We start from the raw sequence: 20,868 nt of genomic DNA on the forward strand, positions 1-20,868 counted from the left end.
CGGGAGTGGAGACACATTGTAAAGGGGGTTTAGGAAATTTTTTGGACATTTGAGTTTGCCGAGTGGGATGTGGGAGAGCTAATTCACATGCCCTATCTTATTTAGATGCCTGTCTGAATTAAGATACAGGGTATAATATTATCTTCCTAGGACGAAGTCCTAGATGAATGCCGTCTATGTTATCCAAACATAATGTGGAAGTTAGAAACTACCCAGATTGATAAGGTCGACGTAGGCTGGCTGATCCACAAGTATCAATTTATTAAGCTCTACCGTCCCTGCAAGAAAACTTGGAAGACTATTGATTTTTTTTTATTACCATTGTCTTCCTCCCATTCATCATTGACTAACCCGATATTATCCCCATATTTTGTTTATTATTACCTCAAAATTATGGGGAATAAATAGATAATGACCATATCAATGTCTATCTCATTGTATATTATTTCGTCTACCATAGCTACAGTTTCTTTGATAGAAGCACATTTCTTGGGACCCATCTGCAAAACAGAAGTGATCGCCTGCTACAAAGCATGTGAAAATTTTAGGCCTGCGAAACACCCAAATTTTCCGGTTAGGAACACTTTTGGTTAACTGATACTGCATCATTCTTTTTGTAGATATTTTGGTGCAATTGTTTCATAGATTTGAAGAGTGGTGATAACAGAACAACAAAACGCTAAAACAAGAGGTTTCAACCACTTGCCTTCCCTGATATTCCATTATATAAACAGATAGCTTTCAAAAACTTCCTTTTTTCCATATTTAAAAAAATTCAAAGAACCAAACTAAACCAAATTAAAATCCGAAAAAATTTGAGAACTTCTCTGATACTTATGACAGTTTAAGGGACGCTTAAAATTTGCCCTAGTTGCGACTGTGTTAGTCATAAAAATTTAAAGTAAGGTGTTCCCAGATGGGAACGCTCGCTACTGGGTTAAGTTAGACATTATTAAAGCAAGTGTTTAAACAGCATTTTGATCGTGTTTCGGCAAAACGACCTAAATTGAGATAAGGCAGAAAATCCAATTTATCGATTTGTAAAGTGAACAATATTATCACAAGAAAACGCTGTATCTCTACTTAGGGTGTATTTTGAGAATATTTTTCTTATTTTTCACTGCTTAACGGGGAATTTTACAAAGAAAAAATACCTAACTGGTTCTAACGAGAGAAATGCTCAGAATTGATCATTTAGGACTTGACTGAGCACTGGAGGTCAATATACTGCTCAAAAATAATGAATGAAACCTTATAAATTTGTTTAGAAAAAAAAGCTAACTCAGAAAAGTGATTTTGCCTAGACACTGTCAATTTACTGTCAACAAGTGTTGAAAAATATCAATTATTTAATAACTCTTAAGAAAAAAAAATTAGTCTGGTCTACTCATTCAGAAAGTCTCAGTGAACCCTTAGTAATTTATTCATCAAAGAATCTGCTCGCGTCTTTTGTTAATACGCATTTTACTGCTATAAGAAAATATTATTGGCTTTCAAAGAGGTTTCTTTGTCATTTTACATCAGCACCAACCATATTCACACAAACAAACAGGTCTGACAAAAGCGTTATCTACACCCTCCCTATCATTACGCTCAAATCATACTGGCACCCTTGGTCCAGTGCCCCCCTCCCGAAGATTTTTCTCTAGATCCGCCCCTGGGTTAAAGTTAGTTATAAATATCAGAAAGGGATCAAAAACCTAACTTAAACTAATCTAACCTGTCATCATCAGACCTTGCATTAAATTGAAAAAGTTGACTGGCAACGCTGCCTGAATTCAAGAAGAAAACCAGTATTTCGGACATTCGACGGTGAATGTTGACCGAATTTCAAGAATTTTTTCCCCACTGGTGGTCGTATCGACCCGGTGGTCCTAGAATGTTGCGAGAGGGTTCATTCTAACGGAAATTAAAAGTTCTAGTGCCCTTTTTAAGTGATCAAAAATTTAAGGGCACCTAGAATCCCTCCCGCACTCATTTTTTTCCTAAGTCACCAGATCAAAATTTTGAGATGGCCATTTTGTTCTGCATAGTCGAAAAGCCTAATAATTATGTCTTTCGGGACGACTTAATCCCCCAGAGTCCCCGGTGGAGGGGCAGCAAGTTACAAAGTTTGACCATTGTTTACACATAGTAATGGTTACTGGGAAGTGTACAGACGTATTCAGGGGGACTTTCACGTTAAGGGCGAAGGGGTCGGGGGAGGGGCTTTACGCGGGAGGATCTTTCCATGGAGGAATTTATCATGAGGGAAGAAAATTTCCATGAAGTAGCTGCAAGATTTTCTAGCATTATTTAAAACAATAATGAGAAAATAAATTAAAAAAATATTTTCTTCAGCTGGAAGTAAGGAGCAGCATTGAAACCTATAATGAACAGAAATTACTACTTATATAAGGGGATTCGTCACCTACACAATACCTCAATCTTAACGCTAAAATATTTCTAGTATTTTCAACTATTTATTCTACAGTCTTTGTGATTCAGGAGTCATTCTTAAAGGATTGGGACAAACTCCAAGCTTTAGTGTAAAGAGCGAGGTATTGACGAGAGGGCGAACCCCCTCATATACCTAGTAAAAATATACAAATATAGAAGTTTGTTAAGTAAGTTAATTCGTAAGTTACGTATATTTATTACTAATAAAAAAGTTCATAAAAAATAAAAAAGTTCTAGTTGCCTTTTTGAATAAAAAATAATTGGAGTGCAACTAGGGCTCCTCTCCCATCCCTTTTTTTTTATCAAAATAGTCCGATCAAAACTATGAGAAAGTCACTTAGCCAAAAACAAATTATATACAAATTTCGTTTTAAATATTCATGTGCGGTGAGCCAAAATCTTAACATGCATTAATTCAAAAACGTTCAGAAATTAAATATAAAAAAAAGTTTTTTCACTGCAAGTAAGGAGCGACATTAAAACTTAAAACGAACAGAAATTATTCCGTATAAGAAAGGGGATATCCCTTCCTCAAAGCCTCGCTCTTTACGCTAAAGTTTTATATTGTTTTAAAAAGTAGAACTGTCATAAAGAGGCAAAATTTAGCGTAAAGAGCGATGCGTTGAGGAGGGGGAGCAGTTAAAAAACAAAACTTTTTTTTGTAATTCAATAACACACTGGAAACTGCTTGGGATATAAGGTTGGAACTTTCAGGGATTTTATTTTCGGTGAAGGCCCATGTCGACCTCGAATTTTAGCTTGGGAAAGAGGGTTAGGGGAGAGCTGTACATATTTTTTCTTAAATCTGCCTAAAAGTTTTGGCACTTTAAATGCCTATTGGACTAGAATCTATTGGTGATGAATTGCTGAGGTAAATCAAAAGCCAATGTTTTCACCAAGGCTTCCGCAATAGCGTATCCTTCCTCTGATTCTAATGAGTTAAAAATCTAACAGTTCGTGGTAACGAACTGTAGTAAGGAGCGACCCGGCTCAATAGTAACCGAAACTCTAAAAAACGGAATTTTGATACCAATAGTTACATCAAAAGAATTGCATTTTAATACTGATTTTAAAAATAGAAGTTTCATAAAGTTTAAACCTACACATCAAAAGTTACGAGCCTGAGAAAATTAGCCTAATTTTGGAAAATTGGGAAACACTCTATTATTTTAAGGGAAACATCCCTTAAAAGTAATAGAATCTTAACGAAAATCACAACATAAAATTCAGCGTATCAGAGAACCCTATTGTAGAAGTTTCAAGCTCCTATCAACAAAAATGTGGAATTTTGTATTTTTTGCCAAAAGACAGATCACGGATGCGTGTTTATTTGTTTGTTGTTTTTTGTTGTTGTTGTTGTTTTTTCCCACGGGTGATCATATCGACCCAGTGGTCCTAGAATCTCGCGAGAGAAAATTGGAGGGTGCCTAGGCCCCCTCCCACGCTCATTGTTTTCTGTCACTGGATCAAAATTCTAAGACAGCCATTTTGTTCAGCATAGTCAAAAACAAAAAACTATGTCTTTGGGGATGATTTTCTCTCCCACAGTCTCCGTGGGGGGGGGGGCTGCAAGTTACAAACTTTTACCAGTGTTTACACATAGTAACGGTTACTGGGAAGTGTACACACACTTTCAGGGGGATTTTTTTGGTTTATTGTTGGTGTTTTACTGTTTTACTGTTTGCTGTGTTACTCTGTTAAATGTTTTACTGTTTTAAAAAGAAGAGTTGAGAGAAAGAGTCAAACTTTACCGTAAAGAGCGGGGCGTTGAGGAGGGAACAGCCCCTTTCATAAACTGTTTTAATGTTGCTCCTTACTTTCAGTTAAAAAAACTAGTTTTTTTATTTAATTTTCAATAAAAAAAACGCCCTGTGTTTTTGGTGTTTGATTATATGTGTGAATTTGGAAAATATTCCCAAGTGTATCTTATAGCGAACTCAGTCTTGCTAACTTGAGTAAAATTTTGCTAACAGCCAACAAACTGAGGGGCAGAGTTAAAAATTTTAGATAATGTCTTGGGAAGGCTAGGTGAATAAGGGAAACATAGGGGAAATCAAGAATTGTATTAAAAGAAAGAGATGAGAATGACAAAGAATTTCAGTCTCTTAAATATTGGTTTGTCAGAATGAGGACCAACAATTTCTCCTTAGAAGCTTAAAACTTATATCCGTTAGCTATTAGGTCAAGAAAACCCTTATGCTCAGAAGAAACTTGTAAAAAAAACTTTTTCACCCGAATATAGACACATAGTTCTTTTCCGATCAGCATTCGTAACACTTCTGTACAGATTTTAATATATCTCTTTACTTTTCTTTGAAAAAAGTCTTCTTCAAAAATATTTTATTTTTCATTAAGACCTGATTCTTATTCATTTTTTTTATTCCAATGAACCATCTTTCGACAATCTACGAAAAACTCGTTTGATAATGTTGAATGTCACTGTGTAGTTTTCATCAAAAAATACAAAATAAAGGTAAATTTTCGCATACTAACAGCTTTCGACAAGAGAATTTAAAAATACTGAATTTAACGTATTTAGGATCAGCATAAATGGTAGATACCTTTGAAGAACGTATATATTAATGCTGAAGGGGATGCTGAACTAAATCAAAAGACATCACGTTCACCTAGGTTGTCAAAAGGGGATAGGAGCACGACAAAGGCTATGGGAGAGCATGGAATCAAATAGGAAAGTAAAACACCAGTGGCGTAGTTTATTAAAAATTCTGAGGGAAGGGGACAAGGTTGGAGCCAATTATCCCGAATCAAGTGAAAATCACATTGAAAACAGAGAAAAGAACCATATCATTGCACAAAGGCAAAGATATAATAAATAAAACTGACCCATTTCTGTGGATGCTTGAATTATACAGGCTTATTTTATTTTTGACAATATTTTTGAAGAGACTGCATTACAACAGGGGGGAGGGTTGATAAACTGGGTTTAGAGGAGGAATTAGGGCCTGAGGGGACAAACTGGGGTCTGGGGGGAGATTCCCTCTTCCCCATAGCTAATCACGCCCCTTTAAAGCACTCCTAGACTTAAATTATACTGATGAGTTGAGTGTCCTAGATGGAAAGATTAGCAAAATGAATGATGTTTTAGAGGTTTTGAGAGTTTAGGGCGCAAGAATTGGTTTCAAAATTAATATTGAGAAGACTAAGTCGCTTCGACTGGGAATAAGTGAAGGTGAAGATGCTGGGTAATGAGAAGATCGATCAGGTGGATCAAATGACAATCAGTCGATCAAGTGACGCTCCTAGTAGGTAATATTTTGGATTGTGAGTTAGAAAAAAGAAGAAAATTGAGGGTAAAATTAAAAAAGTAACAGTATAACCAATACAATTTATCATTCGAAGCTGAATGATATGTATACGCGAAAGATATAACAGAAAACTTTTTAGGTGGGAATAGCATGTTTCAGTATTATTTCGGACACTTTGGGCGAGCTTTATTAGTTAAAAGTTTGACTGAGTGGTAAACCTTAACCATAAAATAATTAGTACAGTAGTGAAATAAGATAAAGATAGTTTTTAAACTCTAAATTAGTTTATATCACAGAAATTGGCAATATAAACCTCACAGCTGATTGCAATACAATTTTCAATTTGGTTTATATCTCTTGCTCCTTTAACTCAGTTTATTTTGGGGGGAGGCGGGTTCAATTTACAAATATAATTTTACTTTCATTAGATGTCAACTTCTGCTGAATTTTTCAATGAGTTTTTTTTTCTTCGAACGACTAGAAGTTTTTATATAGAGTGAGCAGAGAGAGGAGGGGCGATAGCTAATGAACATATCATAGAAACTAATCTGTCTGAATTTCCTAAATGAGTAACCTGTCTGGTTCCAAAATAATGTTTATGAAATAACTATTAATTGGACTGCTTCAAAATGAAAGCACAAAACAATTTTGCTGTAGCTCTCGCACAGAAAGGTTTGGAACTTGTATTACCAGACCTGCAAGGAATGTTTTCTTTTTTTTTTGGGGGGGGGGCAAAAAACAGCAAAGTCTTAAGGCTGGTGGAGCAAGTTTTCAGAGGGATTCTGTTTACCAGACACACTCATAAGTTCAGCTTCTACTTTATTTGAAATACTAAGGCTCAACCTCCAGTTTTTTTTTTTACCACGTTCATTTTTTTTAAACTCTCAAGTGTCCCGGATGAGGCCTCTAACCAGCCAAAGCTAATTCAAAACCATCAAACTTCGTCACGTCGTTTTAACGTGGGCTTTCCCTGGATTGAATATTCCGTGTCAGCAGACAAGGTTGGCACGTACGCAGGGGGGGCCTTCGGGCCCGCCCCCCTCCCGAAATTTTTAATTTCATCATGGTTTCTTGGGATTCCTGGCAAAAGTAGGACATTTTTTAAGAATCTAGATACATGTATGAAGCTTTTTTTGGACTTTACAGCATGCAATTCTCTGATCAAGTCACTGCCCAATTATTAACCCATTTTCTGTCTAACTTTTTACCCTCTTTGAAGTAATTAGCGATTGTACTGTTATTTTGTTTTGTAAAAAGAGTTTGCTTTCCACAGCAAAATAGAATTATCCTTGATATTATGGCGTTTCAGGATAAAGTACAGCTTTTAATGGATTAATTTTGGAAACTATCATTTTTAATTAAAATCAACGTTTTCGCAATAGAAGAACTACCCCCACAGCACCCATATTGCACTATTAACCCTAAAATTTCCCTTTCAGTGGGATATAATAGATTAATCATTGGTTCTAAATCGCTATGAACATAACCTGAGTCTAAAACGTACTTTTGAGGCCTCAGTCTCCTTCCTCCATTCGCTACAATACTACTGATTAAAGTTAATCTGTATTTTCCGATATACGTGCTTTTTGCATTTATTTAGTTACTATAAAAAAAGTGCTGCTTTATATCTGCTGTTTCGAAGGTTTTAGGCCTCCCCCCCCCCACCGAAATAAATTCCTGCATACGTGCCTGAGACAAGGTATTTTGTTTCAATTTCTGCCACTTTGGTTCAGAGAGGATCCGGCCAGGAGAAACTGCAGACTACAACTATTCTGTTGTGCACAACAGAATAAGGATATGGAAAGATGCAAAAAGTATATTTACGAAATATGAGGCTGGTAACCCCCATAATAATAGCATGGAAGTATGGCAAACTTTAATAAAGTGCCATCTGGGTCAGTGCTTTTGGTCGCTAGTCAATGCTCAAGCCAGAGAAAGGCAGACATCACAGGAAATTGAAAACATACTCGATTAATAATACTGGCGACCGGTGAGATAGTGCTTAGCATTCCGGGTAATGACGAGAATTCCAAATAGATCAAAAGGAAAATTTTCTTGAGCTACTTGAGCTGATGATGGGAATGGATCCTCAGCTTCAATAGAGGTTGAAACCTAGATGGGACCAGTACAATTCCCAAAATTACAAAATCAGATTACTAAAAGAACTGCTTTTTCAATTCAAAAGTCTTATCATTTTTGTCGTCTGCTCTACAACAACCGATGGCTCGGTGTGAACAACCACCTGGAGTCTACGATATGGAAGAGCTAGATGTCCAGTTATCAGCCCTAGTCACTAATGAACTGGTTAATCGGAACAATTAATTAGGGGTGGATGCTTCACAGTTTCATTTTTAATTTCAACTGCCTCCTTAAAGATTGTTGTAAATCATTTATTGTAGAAACTAAACTTGCTTCGTCAAAAATAACTAAATAATATGGATGATTAAAAGCGCAGAGAGCTAATGCAGAGTCAGAATCATCCTTTGCTTTTAAACTTAATTAAAAAACACATACACGTAGTGTATGTGGTTTTTAACACCTTACTTTAGACAGAGAAACTGGATAATTTTTTAAACCCAATTTACGACAAAATAATACAAAGAGAATCAAGTAAAATTCCTTCTCATTTTCAACAAAAATTAATTGACCGTATTACGACAAATCAGGTCAGTAGAACAGCTACATTAATCGCTAGCGACAGAATTCTTACCCAATCTTATGCTTGAGTGGTTTTGCACTTGTTTCGGTATTGTTTTAGTTTCAGCATTTTCATTGTCTCGTTACAGTTTACTTCAAAAGGTTGATTTTTTGTTTTATATTCAACTTTTTTTCCTTCCCTTCCCTCTTTTTTTGTTGAGCGCTGAAAAAGGCTTGACCGAGGTCCTTACCTAAATATGTGCTTTGTGTTTTTATTTGCTTCTTTTCCTCTGGCTGAAAATCCAACTTTTTCTTGGTTTCTTACCCATTTTTATATCTTTTCGTCTTTTTTGTCAAACGTCATGAATAGCCACAGCTGTCTTAAAACGAAATTGGTGAATGAAGAGTATTTTTTTTTTTTACCGTGTCTAAGGAATGGAAGGGGTTTAAAAAAAACGATAAAAATGTTTCGAAATGCAACTGGTAAGGAGAACATTTGGAATTATCAACTGGCTATATTTGTTGCGCTCAAAAGTTACTCTAGCAAAGTAGTAATAAAACTTAAGCATAAAGATTGAGAACAAAGAAGAAGGGGTCCTCATATACAGGATAATTTTGTTTCTTATGAGTTTTAATATCAGTCTTTATTTTCATTTTTTTTTTTAAACCTGTTTTTCTTAATTTAAAAATTGTAAAAACCATCACGAACAGCAGAGGTAATTAGTTATTCATTTATTCATTATTTTATCAATATTCATGTCAAAGGTGAACAGGTAAGGCATAAGAAAATTAACATAAATTACGGACAAAATTGTATAAATAATAAAATCTGCACGCTGGATATGCCAATACAACTAAACCCTCTCATGGCATGAGTCTAAATGACCTTTTGAACAAATTGCCTGCTGTCCAAATGAGTGTGTCTGCAATCAAAAATCAATCGGTTTTTTCTAAAAACCGATTGCAATCAATTCGTTTTTTTCAAAATTTCTGAAAATCTTCATGCAAAGATTACGAACAAATTCTTTGAAAAAGCGGGGAAATACCCCACGATTAGCTACAACAAAAAAAAGTACTGATCAGGTTTTACATCCTTACAACTTATTCCAGTTTTGCCTAGAGTCTAGATAGCAAATTGAAATGGAAAACATTCGGTCAGTCAAAGCTAATTTTGGAACACTCTGTATTTTGAAGCTTTTCTTGCCCATTTATTTCAGTCGTAGTTTCAACATATAGAGTATAAAGACCTGTTATTGTGGTAACAAAATAAAATGAACAGAAGAAAAGTAGATGTAGTTTCTAATTTATAAAAAAAATCAATTAATATAGACAAGGATTTCATTCGACTTACTAAAGAAAATATTGATATAAAAGGCGTTTTCCTTTTCCAAATCAACTTTAAAAGCTAATTCAAAATAAATTATTTTGTTGTTCAGGTTTGAATTTCAAATAAGCCAAACAGCCAAAGTAAGAAAATCTTTTTTCTTTACTCGCAGGACCTGACAACAAAATAGAACACCATCAAAGGCACTATACTTAAATGCAACAAGTTTAATCGTCTCTCCAAATCTATATACCAGACTGCTAAATTAAAACTCCTAAGATCAAAAGCCTAAAACAATTTTTGTTCTCTGAGAACAGTTTTCGAAAAAGTTTCCGACAAATAGTTTCTTTGCTAGATATTGGATATCTAGAAGTCAAGTGAGATTAAAGCTAATGGAAATAAGACTTACCTCTGACGATGTCAAATAGCAAAGTCGGGAGTCAGCACTCTCAACAGAGCCTTGTTGCACAACACCCATTTTTATTGATTCTCTGTCACTCATGTATCCAGACCGAACACTGTCCTGACGCTCACAGAGGCTATTCGCCCTGGAAAAAAAAATATTAATAATATGATTTAGCTGGACAAAGGGAAACTTTCTTCTAAGTTACTACCCACTTCATTGACTTATGTGTAATTAAATAAAAAAAAAAATTAACTGAAAGTAAGGAGCAAGATTAAAACTTAAAACGAATAGAAATTACTCCGTATATGAAATGGGCTGTTCCCTCCTCAACGCCCCGCTCTTCACGCAAAAGTTTGGCTCTTTCTCTCAACTCTACTTTTTAAAACAGTAAAATAATTTAGCGTAAAGAGCGGGGCGTTGAGGAGGGAACAGCCCTTTTCATATACGGAGTAATTTTTATTCGTTTTAAGTTTTAATCTTGCTCCTTACTTTCAGTTAAAAAAACTTCTTTTTTATTTAATTTCTGAACGTTTTTGAAATAATGCTTGTTTTGATTTTGGCTCACCGCACATGAATAATTAAAACAAAATTTGCATGTTAATTTGTTTTTTTGGCTAAATGGTTTTCTCATAGTTTTTATCGGACGATTTAGAGAAAAAAGAAGCGGGGGAGTAGGCCTAGTTACCCTCAAATTTTTTGGTTATTCAAAAAGACAACTAGAACTTTTAATTTTTTACGAACATTTCCATTGGTAAAAATATACGTAACTTCTGGATTAACTTTTGTAACAAACTTCTATATTCGTATGTTTTTATTACGTATATGAGGGGGTTCACCCCCTCTTCAATACCTCGCTCTTTACACCAAAGTTTAAATTTTGTCCCAATTCCTTAAGAATGACCCCTGAATCACAAAGGCCGTAAAATAAATAGTTGAAATTAATAAAATTACTTTAGCGTAAAGAGCGAGGTATTAGGAGGAGGTGAATCCCCCATATGCCTAAAAATTTCTGTTCGCTTTAAGCTTTAATGGTGCTCCTTACTTTCAGTTGAACAAACTTGTTCATATTTATTTTTTCATTGTTCTTTAAAAAATACTAAAAAATCCTGCACCTCCCTTCATGGAAATTTTCTTCCTCCATGACAAATTACTCCATGGAAAGTTCCTCCCGCATAACCTCCTTCCCTCAACCCCTCCCCCCAACCAAAAAGATCCTCCTGAAAGTGTATGTACACTTCCCAATAACCATTACTATGTGTAAACACTGGTCAAAGTTTGTAACTTGCATCCCCTCCTACGGGGACTGTGGGGGAGTAAGGCGTCCCCAAAAATATTTATTAGGTTTTTCGACTATGCTGAATAAAATAGCTATCTCAGAATTTTGATCTGGTTACTTTGGGAAAAAATGAGCGTGGGAGGGGGCCTAGATGTCCTCCAATTATTTGGTCACTTAAAAAGGGCACTAGAAATTTTAAATTCCGTTAGAATGAGCCCTCACACGACATTCTAGGACCGCTGGATCGATACGATCATCCCTGGGAAAAAAACAAACAAACAAAAAAACAAAAAACAAATAAACACGCATCCATGATCTGTCTTGTGGCAAAAATGCAAAATTCCACATTTTGTAGATAAGAGCCTAACACCTCTACTGTAGGGTTCTCTGATACGCTGAATCTGATGGTGTGATTTTCGTTAAGACTCTATCAATTTTAAGGGGTGTATCCCCCTATTTTCTAAAATAGGGCAGATTTTCTCAGGCTCGTAACTTTTGAAGGGTAAGTCTAAATTTAATTAAATTTATATATTAAAAATCAGCATTAAAATGCGATTCTTTTGATGTAACTATTGTTATAAAATTTCTATTTTTTAGAGTTTCGGTTACTACTGAGCCGGGTCACTCCTTACTACAGTTCGTTACCACGAACTGTTTGAAAGTTCAGGTGTCAACAGTTTTCAACCGTGTGGAGAGTTTATTTGAACAGGGTAAAAATGATTCGTTTCCATGTGTCTTTAGACTAACATAAACTACCGTTTAGTTCCACTGATTATTCACAAAATAAAATTTCGCTGCATGACTTCCGATATTTTTTCTAATTGATAGTTTTCCTTTGTTTATTTTATACCATCGCTACATTTTTCATGTATTTTCATAGATTTTTAACATATTTTTTGTTATATAACAGATCCAGGAGTGTTATGAGAGGAATAGGCTACTGTTTAAAATATGATACCTATATCTCCTTTTTGCCGGGTAATATTCGGATAAATAGTACATTCTAAACCATACCCTATCACATGGATGCAGGAACACTACTGTCGGTTTTGGCAAAGCAATAACAAATTTTTCATCCAAAGCATGCCAAAAGTAAGTCAGGAAGACGATTCATAATCTAGTTTTACATTATACAATGTTGTATCTTTGTATCTCTTGCCACTTTTATCAAGAGATTGATCTTATTCTACACTTTAGACGATCATGGATGCAGTGTCAGCTACAACCTAATAAAGATCCAACTCTAGCCCCATAATAACCCATAATTTACAAACAAGGTTTGAAAAAAACAGTCGGGAGAAAAAGAATAGCCGGATGACCGTAATTCAGGAATGGTAACTTTTATTTCTACTAATCTTAAAAATAAACGTTTATTGGGAAAACAAGTTTACAGGAATTTTGAAAATAATCTGAAACCCTTGAAAAATGGTACTGAATCGAAAAGAAAATCACACCATTGGAATAACCATAGCCAAATTGCCCATTTAGGTGAATTACAGTCACACATCTTGAGCAACTCACTTCTTCAGTGATTTCCAGTGATTTTTGGAAAATCACTTTGGAAATCCCAATTGACTTTGAAAGTCCTATGGGAAGCAGTGATAGGTCACGGTATTAATTTGCAAGGGGTGATCGTATGATACCCATATGACTTGATTGACTCGATGCCCATTTAATTGGACAATCTGTCTTGGCTTTTTCTACAATTGGGCCATGACTTGACTTTTCCCACAACTATTCCCTTTTCAATTCAAAAATATCAAACCCTTGGTCGTAGAACACTGGGAGAGGGCTCATTTGAAAGGAAATCGCCATATCTAGGGCCTTTAGTATTTAATAAAAGGTAGTATTAAAATAAAGCGCATCTTTTTTTAGAAACACTGTATCTTCATATACAAGTTGATATAACACACATAAATTTTGACAAGATGATAAAAGACATGTTTTCTTTGTGATGGTTTACGAAACCCATTTATGTAAGTGGAGCCTGATTGAAGTTAGATGCTAAACGCAAACCTTTTCTAAATTAGATGTCTCTTCTTTCCCGAAAGACAAATTTTGTTTACTTTCATTTGTTCGATCGCATCGCGTTATTTGTCTATTTCTTTTCCTTTTTTAATGTTTAATGTCCATTTCAAATGCAATTATATTAACAAACAAGCGCAAGAGACACAAAGGATCCCAGATGTAAACTTTACAAGTCAAATGCCTCGGAAACCCTGCATTGGACCAACAAAATGTTTTGTTTTATGTTTGTTAGACTTAGGGGGGGGGGAATAATAACTCAACTATTCAGGTCAGTCATTCCCCTTTTAAGGTACACTAACCCTAGAGGAGAGAAAACCTTGAAATTAGAAATGGGAGGTTCAACTGGTTAAGATTAGGGCAAAGATGGGCATTGCTACCCCTATAGACATCACTGTTATAGACTTAACAATTCCCAGAAAAATGTGCAAAGTTAAATTGCGAAATAAAACAGAAAAAAGCACCCCCTCCCCCCCAACCAAAAAAAAACTCCATTTAAACCAATGAAAATTCAGCTAAATTCTACCCATCTTGGACCTGAAGAAGCGAAGGTGGCAGCTTGAAAATCTTGAATGGAAAACCCCTTCAAATCTCAAATATTTAGAAAATAACATGTAAAAATTCTTGGAAAGAAAAGCTGCTAAAAAAAGCGCAAAAACAGGTGTTTTTGCACTTTTTTAGCAGCTTTATTAAGCCAAAAATGCTTCGAAATTTATTTACTCACCACCCCTCCCCTTCCAAGACTAATCAGCACTAACAAGAAAATGTTCAGGGTCTTATGCATGGTTCCCAAAATAATGACTTGTTACACTTTACACTGGGTGCCCTGCATGCAATCTAAGAAAGAAGAAAAAAAACTATCGATATTTTATTATACCCTAATATTAAGGGCATATCTGATGTTTTGATATGTTGTTGTATAGATAAAATAAGGCTTCAAACATATATGTTATAGCGACCACACCAAAGAAGTGAAGCTCGGTTAATCCTAATGAAACACACCAAAATATGAAAAAAATGTAATACTTTAGTAACAAAACTATGGAAAATACAAAAAGGGAATTATAGAAAGCAGACCGCCAAGAACGCATTATATTAAATACCTACACTAACCAAACCAACTTTATATATTAAATGTTCAATTAAACTATACCTGCATAGTAGTTTATCTCACTGAGACTTAGCTAATTATCTCCGAATGCTGACAGAGAAACCAGTTCTATTCAGATGAAGAACAACATTGTCGTCGCTATAACATGTAAGTATCCCATAAAGTTATGTCTGGTAGTCTTTAAGTTAGAGCTACTAAATAATCTGTCGTCCCTGTCAAGGCATGTCTCCTCTACCTCTTGCAAAACAAATGCACCAGGCCAGATGTAACCAATGGGTAAATACTCGCTCGGCAATTATTTCCTACTTTCCAAATCATTTTTAAATACAAATCATTGTTTCAACATGATAACACGTTACGTTAATTTATGCTCAGACTTGACAGAAATTTTTTTTTCCCAGAAATAAATTATACAAACATAAAAATACATTTAAGACTGTTTGAATACGGGTTTGATAGGGGCTCATTTTCACCAAAAATATTTGCAACGTTTGTAGGCAATACGTACTAGTTCACTGGGATGTTGGCAGTCGTCTGTATAGAAAAAAAAAAACTACCGTTTGTCTGACACTGAAGAAAAGATAAAATTTGTTTGTCACTATAGCCTTAGTTTTTACTTGTGCAATGGATAGAAGACTGTTATTTGTAGCCATGGATAATAGGGGTTTAAACCATTTAGTATCTATCTATCATGTGAGCGACTTTTTGTGTAATTATGCGAGATACTTTTATGGTATGGTGTGCTTCATTGTGTGTTGTCTTGCATTTGTTAGGTTTTTCATTGTTATTCTTATATACCATGTTTTCTTATGTGTGTTATTCTGTTGCAAAAAATATTTATATAAATATATTATCGTCCAAGATTAGAAAGATAAAAATAAATAGTCTGAAATTTGATGACATCCATTCACTCACTGATATGAAAAGAAGCCGCTAATAATATTATATTTAAAATATCTGATGAATTATCTGATTAAATACCTGATTTACCTGATAAATTCAATTGATAATTTTTTACTTGCCCCACACTTTTTTTATATACCGCCTAGCATCGAACCATACACTTGCAATTTTTTTCTTATTTAGAACTTTTCATATTAATTATAGCATTTTTCTTCTCCGTAGTATGAGGGTTTTTGGTTTGCTGTAACTCCTTTGGTAGATGCATCAATCGTCGTATCTCTTTCGAATATTATTTCCAAGTTTTAATTAACTGGATAAATTTAAAATTGAACTACGCAGCTCCAGATCCAAAAAGTATTAACAACTGTAGAAAAAAAATCTTTAAAATCTTCCTTATTCTCATTATTTTATTCCCACATAACTTATACTGAAATTCTTCAACAAGAACGGTCTATTTTACATGGAATCCTTGATTCTTATGTAAGTTAGAGAAATATTCAGTTTTTGGCTATTATCTAACAAATGAAGTATTTTCTAATTTAAGTTAATAGTTTCTCAGACTCCACTGCCGTTTTATTTACAGTTGTAGTGAAAATAAGTTAAAAAAGGGTAACATTGTTTACTAAAACAGTCCAAAAAAATGCTTTAAAACAACAATAATATTAAGGTCCGAGAATTTCGGTGTCACATAGGGAAGCCTTTATGAACAAAAAAAAACTAGCCTAAACAAAACATCTCAAGAAAAACACAACAAACAACCTACAAAAAGGAAAGCGAAAGTAATACTCAAATTTAAACGAAATCTGATATGACGAAGTACAATAGCACAAACTATAAAGTAACAATACGGCATGTCTCCTATATATATGTTTTAGCACGTCCGAACTATCTTTTGATCTGGGCTTCTGGCAAAATGAAACACTTTTTAGTTAAGAATCTTATGTGTGAGGTTAAAATCGAATACAAGTTAAGGATTAATACTTTCGAAAAATTGAACGAATTCATTCAATGTAAATGGCCCATTCATCTTTTCTAACATAATAGTCCGTTAGCCTGTTTCATTTTAACCAAGAGCAAAAGTTGGATTTTTAGATAAAAAGACTGTTTCATTTTCTTTAAATCCCATATCAGAAGATAAATGAAACCTACAATAATATACATATAACAGACATTTAGTCTAGTGGCTTTACTGTTCATGCCCTGGTGCTTTATCATGTTGGATTTTGTTTAAATGTAAGTTTTCCTGTTTCCTTTTTTTATAGCGTTTGCTGTATTTTCTTTATATGATTTGTTTAAACTAGTTTTTATGGTTATTTTTTTGTTGTTGAAAAGCCATCCAGAGGCGAACCTGAAATATTCAGACTTTTATCATTATTTTTGTGTTCAGAAGTTTTGTTTTTTCCTGCCTTATTAACAAAAAATTACCCATTTTTCGTATATTTTCATTGCAATATTGAATTTAAGTATTATCAAATTTAGTATTTCAAATTAAAAAAAAAAAATCCTTGACATCTAGCCGGCATAATGATCAATTATTTTACTGATGCTTATCAAATCTACACCATTTTAAAGCCATGTTTTTTTCAAAGTATCTGGTTCGAACTGCAGTAAAAAGAACACTGTAGAACTTACCTTGAACTGAAATCACTAAGGTATCCACGATCTTTATCAGTAGCGTATAGTCGACTTCCTCTATCAGCTGATTTGGCCCTCATTCTTGCTGGGTCTTTAGGTGGAAGAGGGAGGGTATTTGAACTGACACCTGAAAATAAACACAAGATTCAGTAAAAAAAAAAAAAAAAAAAAAAAAAAAAAAAAAAAAAAAAAAAAAAAAAAAAGGTTTCTAAGACTGTTACAAACATTTCCCTGTGTATCTACAGATTTGATTCATATTACTAATAAACTAATTTCTATAAACCAAAAAATTAATTATTCGACCATAGAAAAGCGATAATCTATTTCAGTTAGATTTTGGCATCAACATCATGTATCACCAAAAAAAGTGATAGTCAGTTTTAGCTGGATTTTGGGATCAATCCAAATAACCTTCATCAATCATAGGCAGCGCAATAGCGCTGCCTAAGTAAAGAACGCTGTTGGCACTATGTATTATTATTATTATTATTTTTTTGTCTTAGACCAGGGCACTTCGTATCGAAGCAGTTGTAGATACTTCAAAAAGGACTCATTTGACTAGAAATTGAAACCGCTAGTGCCCTTTTTAATAGTCAAAAATGATTGGAGGGTAACTAACCCCCTCCCACACCCACCCTTTGTACAAACAGATCCAATCAAAATTTTGAGATAGCCATTTTGTTCAACGTAGTAAAAGAACTGGAAATTATGTCTGTGAGGATGACTCCAGGCCTCAGGGCAAGGGTTGTAAGTAATGCCTTTGGGACATAGAAGATTTTTATAGGAAGCGTTGTCGTAGAAACTTCAAAAGGGGCTCATTCGTTCGGAAATTGAAACTGCTAGCGCCCTTTTTAATAGCCGAAAATGATTAGTCGGCAACTAACCCCCCTTCCACGCCTAACCTTTCCCCAAACACATCCAATTAAAATCTTGAGATTCAATTAAAATTTTGAGCCAATTTGTCTAATGTAGTTGAAAGGTCCAGAAATCATGTCTTTGAGGATGAAAAACCACCAACAGCCCTCAGGACGAAGGTTGTAAGTTATGCCCTGGGGCATATAAGGTTCTTATAGAAAGCATTGTCGTAGAAACTTCCAATAGGCCAAATTCGATTGGAAATTGAGAGGGCTAGTGACCATTTTGACAGGCAAAAGTAATTGGAGTGCGAATGCCCCCCCCCCCCGCCCATCATTTCTTGAAACACTTCCGATCAAAATTTTGATATAGCTATTTTGTTCAATGTAGTTGAAAAGGCTGGGAATTATGTCTTTGAAGATGACAAACCCCCATGGACCAGTTTGTCTTTAAAGGTGACAAAGCCCACAGGACAAGGGTTGTAAGTTATTCCCTTGGGGCATATTAGGTTTCTATAGAAAGCATTATCACAGAATCTTCAAAAAGTGCTCATTCGATTGGAAATTTAGAGAACTAGTGTCTTAGTTATCAGTCGAAAGTGATCGGAGGGCAAATGTCGCCCCTCCAACCACGTCCATCATTTTCTAAAACACTTCCAATCAAGATTTTGAGATAGCCATTTTGTTCAATCTAGATATATAGATACTACTACAACTACTACTACTACTAATAACTCACTGCAGCACCAAGCTGCCTGAGGCCAACACAGCTGCGCACGCTCCTCCTCCAACCTAATCTATTTAAAGCCTCCCTCTTTACACCCTCCCAGGAAGTTCCTATTTCCTTTAAATCTATATTTATGGCATCCTCCCAAACCAGACAAGGACGACCTCCTTTCCGTGTAGCCCCAGACGGTTGGCCAAAAAGGACAATCTTCGGTAATCTGTCATCCTTCATCCGTAGAACGTGGCCTAGCCATATCAACCTTTCTTTCATTATAGCCCCAGAAAGTGAGATTGAACCACACTTTTCGTACAACCTACTGTTTGAAATACGGTCAGTCAGCCGGGTACCCAGAGCAATCCGTAGGAAATTTCTCTGGAAAACATCTAGTAAATTCTCATCTGCTTTTCGGAGTGCCCATGCTTCAGAGCCATATTTGACCACTGTCATCACTGTTGCTTCCAATATTCTAATCTTGGTTTGTAGACTTATCTTTCTATTCTTCCAATTTTTTTTTTAATTGTGAAAAAAACACCCTGAACCTTAGCTATTCTACTTTTAACATCTTCACTGCTCCCACCATCTTTACTAATAATACTACCAAGGTAACTAAAGCTCCCAACCTGATCAATCTTTTCGTTACCTAATGTCACCTGTTCATCTTCACTTAAACCTAGCCTTAGTGACTTAGTCTTCTTAATATTAATTTTCAAGTCTATTTTACCACCCTGAACTCGCAAAACCTCTAAAAATTCATTCTTTTTGCTCACACTTTCATCTAATATGCTTAAATCATCAGCATAATCTAAGTCCAGGAGCGTTCTTCCTCCCCATTTGATTTCATGGTCTCCAATTGCCTTTCCTGTGCTCCTTAAGACGAAGTCCATCAAAATGATCCATATTAAGGGGGATAGAACACAGCCCGGCTTAACTCCTGATTTAATTCAAAACCAGTTGCTAACCTCATTTCCTATCTTAACCGCAGCAGTATTATTCTCGTACATAGCACAAATCACTTTAATATATTTTTCTGGTATACCATATAACGATAAGACCTTTGTTAACGCTCTTCTATCAACAGAATCGAAAGCTTGCTCATAGTCGATAAAACTGAGGACCACAGGTGTTTGACAACGAAGGGACTTCTCAATTATTAACCTAAGAGTGAAAACATGGTCGACACATCCTCTACCTTTTCTAAAACCGCATTGGTCTTCCCTTAAAACTTTGTCTACAGCATCTCTCAGTCTAAAAAGTATCATATTACTTAGTAATTTGCTACCTACGGAGACCACACTAATGCCTCGATAATTACGACACTCACTCTTGTCACCTTTCTTATACAGTGGCTTAATTAAGGTTTTCTTAAAATCATTGGGTACCTCCCCTTTTTCAAAAATTATGTTCATAATCTTCAGTAGCTTATTCCTAACCTCAGAGCCACCATATTTAAGAAACTCATTAATCATACTATCAGCACCTGGGGCCTTATTATTTTTTAATCCTTTTAGTACTGTCGCTAATTCTTCCTCACTAAACAAATCTTCCTTCACATCCAAGGTATCACAAACTTTTTCATTTTCATCTATATCTTTTCCTGCAACTGTATCTCGGTTTAGCACATTCTCAAAATGTTCCACCTATCTTTCTGTAACTTTTTCCTTATCACTAATTGAGGTCCCATTTCTATCTTTAACTGGAAATAGTCCGGATTGGCTACTCCCTTTCAATTTATTAACATGCCAGTATAATATTTTACTATTATGCCGTCTAGCCGCATCTTCCAGATCCTCAGCAATTTTATCCATGGCCTCCACTTCACATCTCCCTAGTTCATATTTTAGTGCTTTCTCCACTTTCTTTACATTCCTTTTGTTTTCATACGACCTATCACTCAGATAATTCTTAAACAAACCCCTTCTACTCTCTATTAAACCTAAAGCTTTTTCACTAATATTCCTAGTTGCAGTCTTAGCACTCTTCCTTAGGACACCATCAGCAACTTCACAAATTGTTTTTTTAAATTATTCCATCCATCTTCCACACTGTCAAATTTTGATCTCTCAAGTTTAGTATTCAACTGTTCCTGGAATTTTTTTTTCAAATTTTCATCCTGAAGTCAACCTACATCATAACTTTCCGGGAGGGAGTTACCCTTCCGAAACTTCAGCTTTAAATTAATCTTAGACACTACTAGATGGTGATCTTTACTTTTAACATCAATAACAGCACTCCTATACACCCTAGTATCTTGTATTGATCCTGCTA

The 20,868-nt window shown here is 35.0% G+C and overlaps 1 protein-coding gene across 1 annotated transcript in view; it reads right to left on the reverse strand.

The window, feature by feature from the left end:
- The window catches only part of LOC136039474 (protein still life, isoform SIF type 1-like), a 263,198-nt gene that overhangs the window by 197,239 nt on the left and 45,091 nt on the right, over positions 1-20,868 (reverse strand). Inside the window, exons 7-8 of the mRNA XM_065723265.1 lie at positions 17,020-17,149; positions 10,076-10,214 (exon numbers count right to left, since the gene is read on the reverse strand). Of these exons, the coding sequence (XP_065579337.1) occupies positions 10,076-10,214; positions 17,020-17,149 (269 nt within the window). The remainder of the gene's footprint in view (positions 1-10,075; positions 10,215-17,019; positions 17,150-20,868) is intronic.

The sequence above is a fragment of the Artemia franciscana genome, chromosome 2, assembly GCF_032884065.1.
Source record: "Artemia franciscana chromosome 2, ASM3288406v1, whole genome shotgun sequence".
NCBI classification, from domain to species: domain Eukaryota; kingdom Metazoa; phylum Arthropoda; class Branchiopoda; order Anostraca; family Artemiidae; genus Artemia; species Artemia franciscana.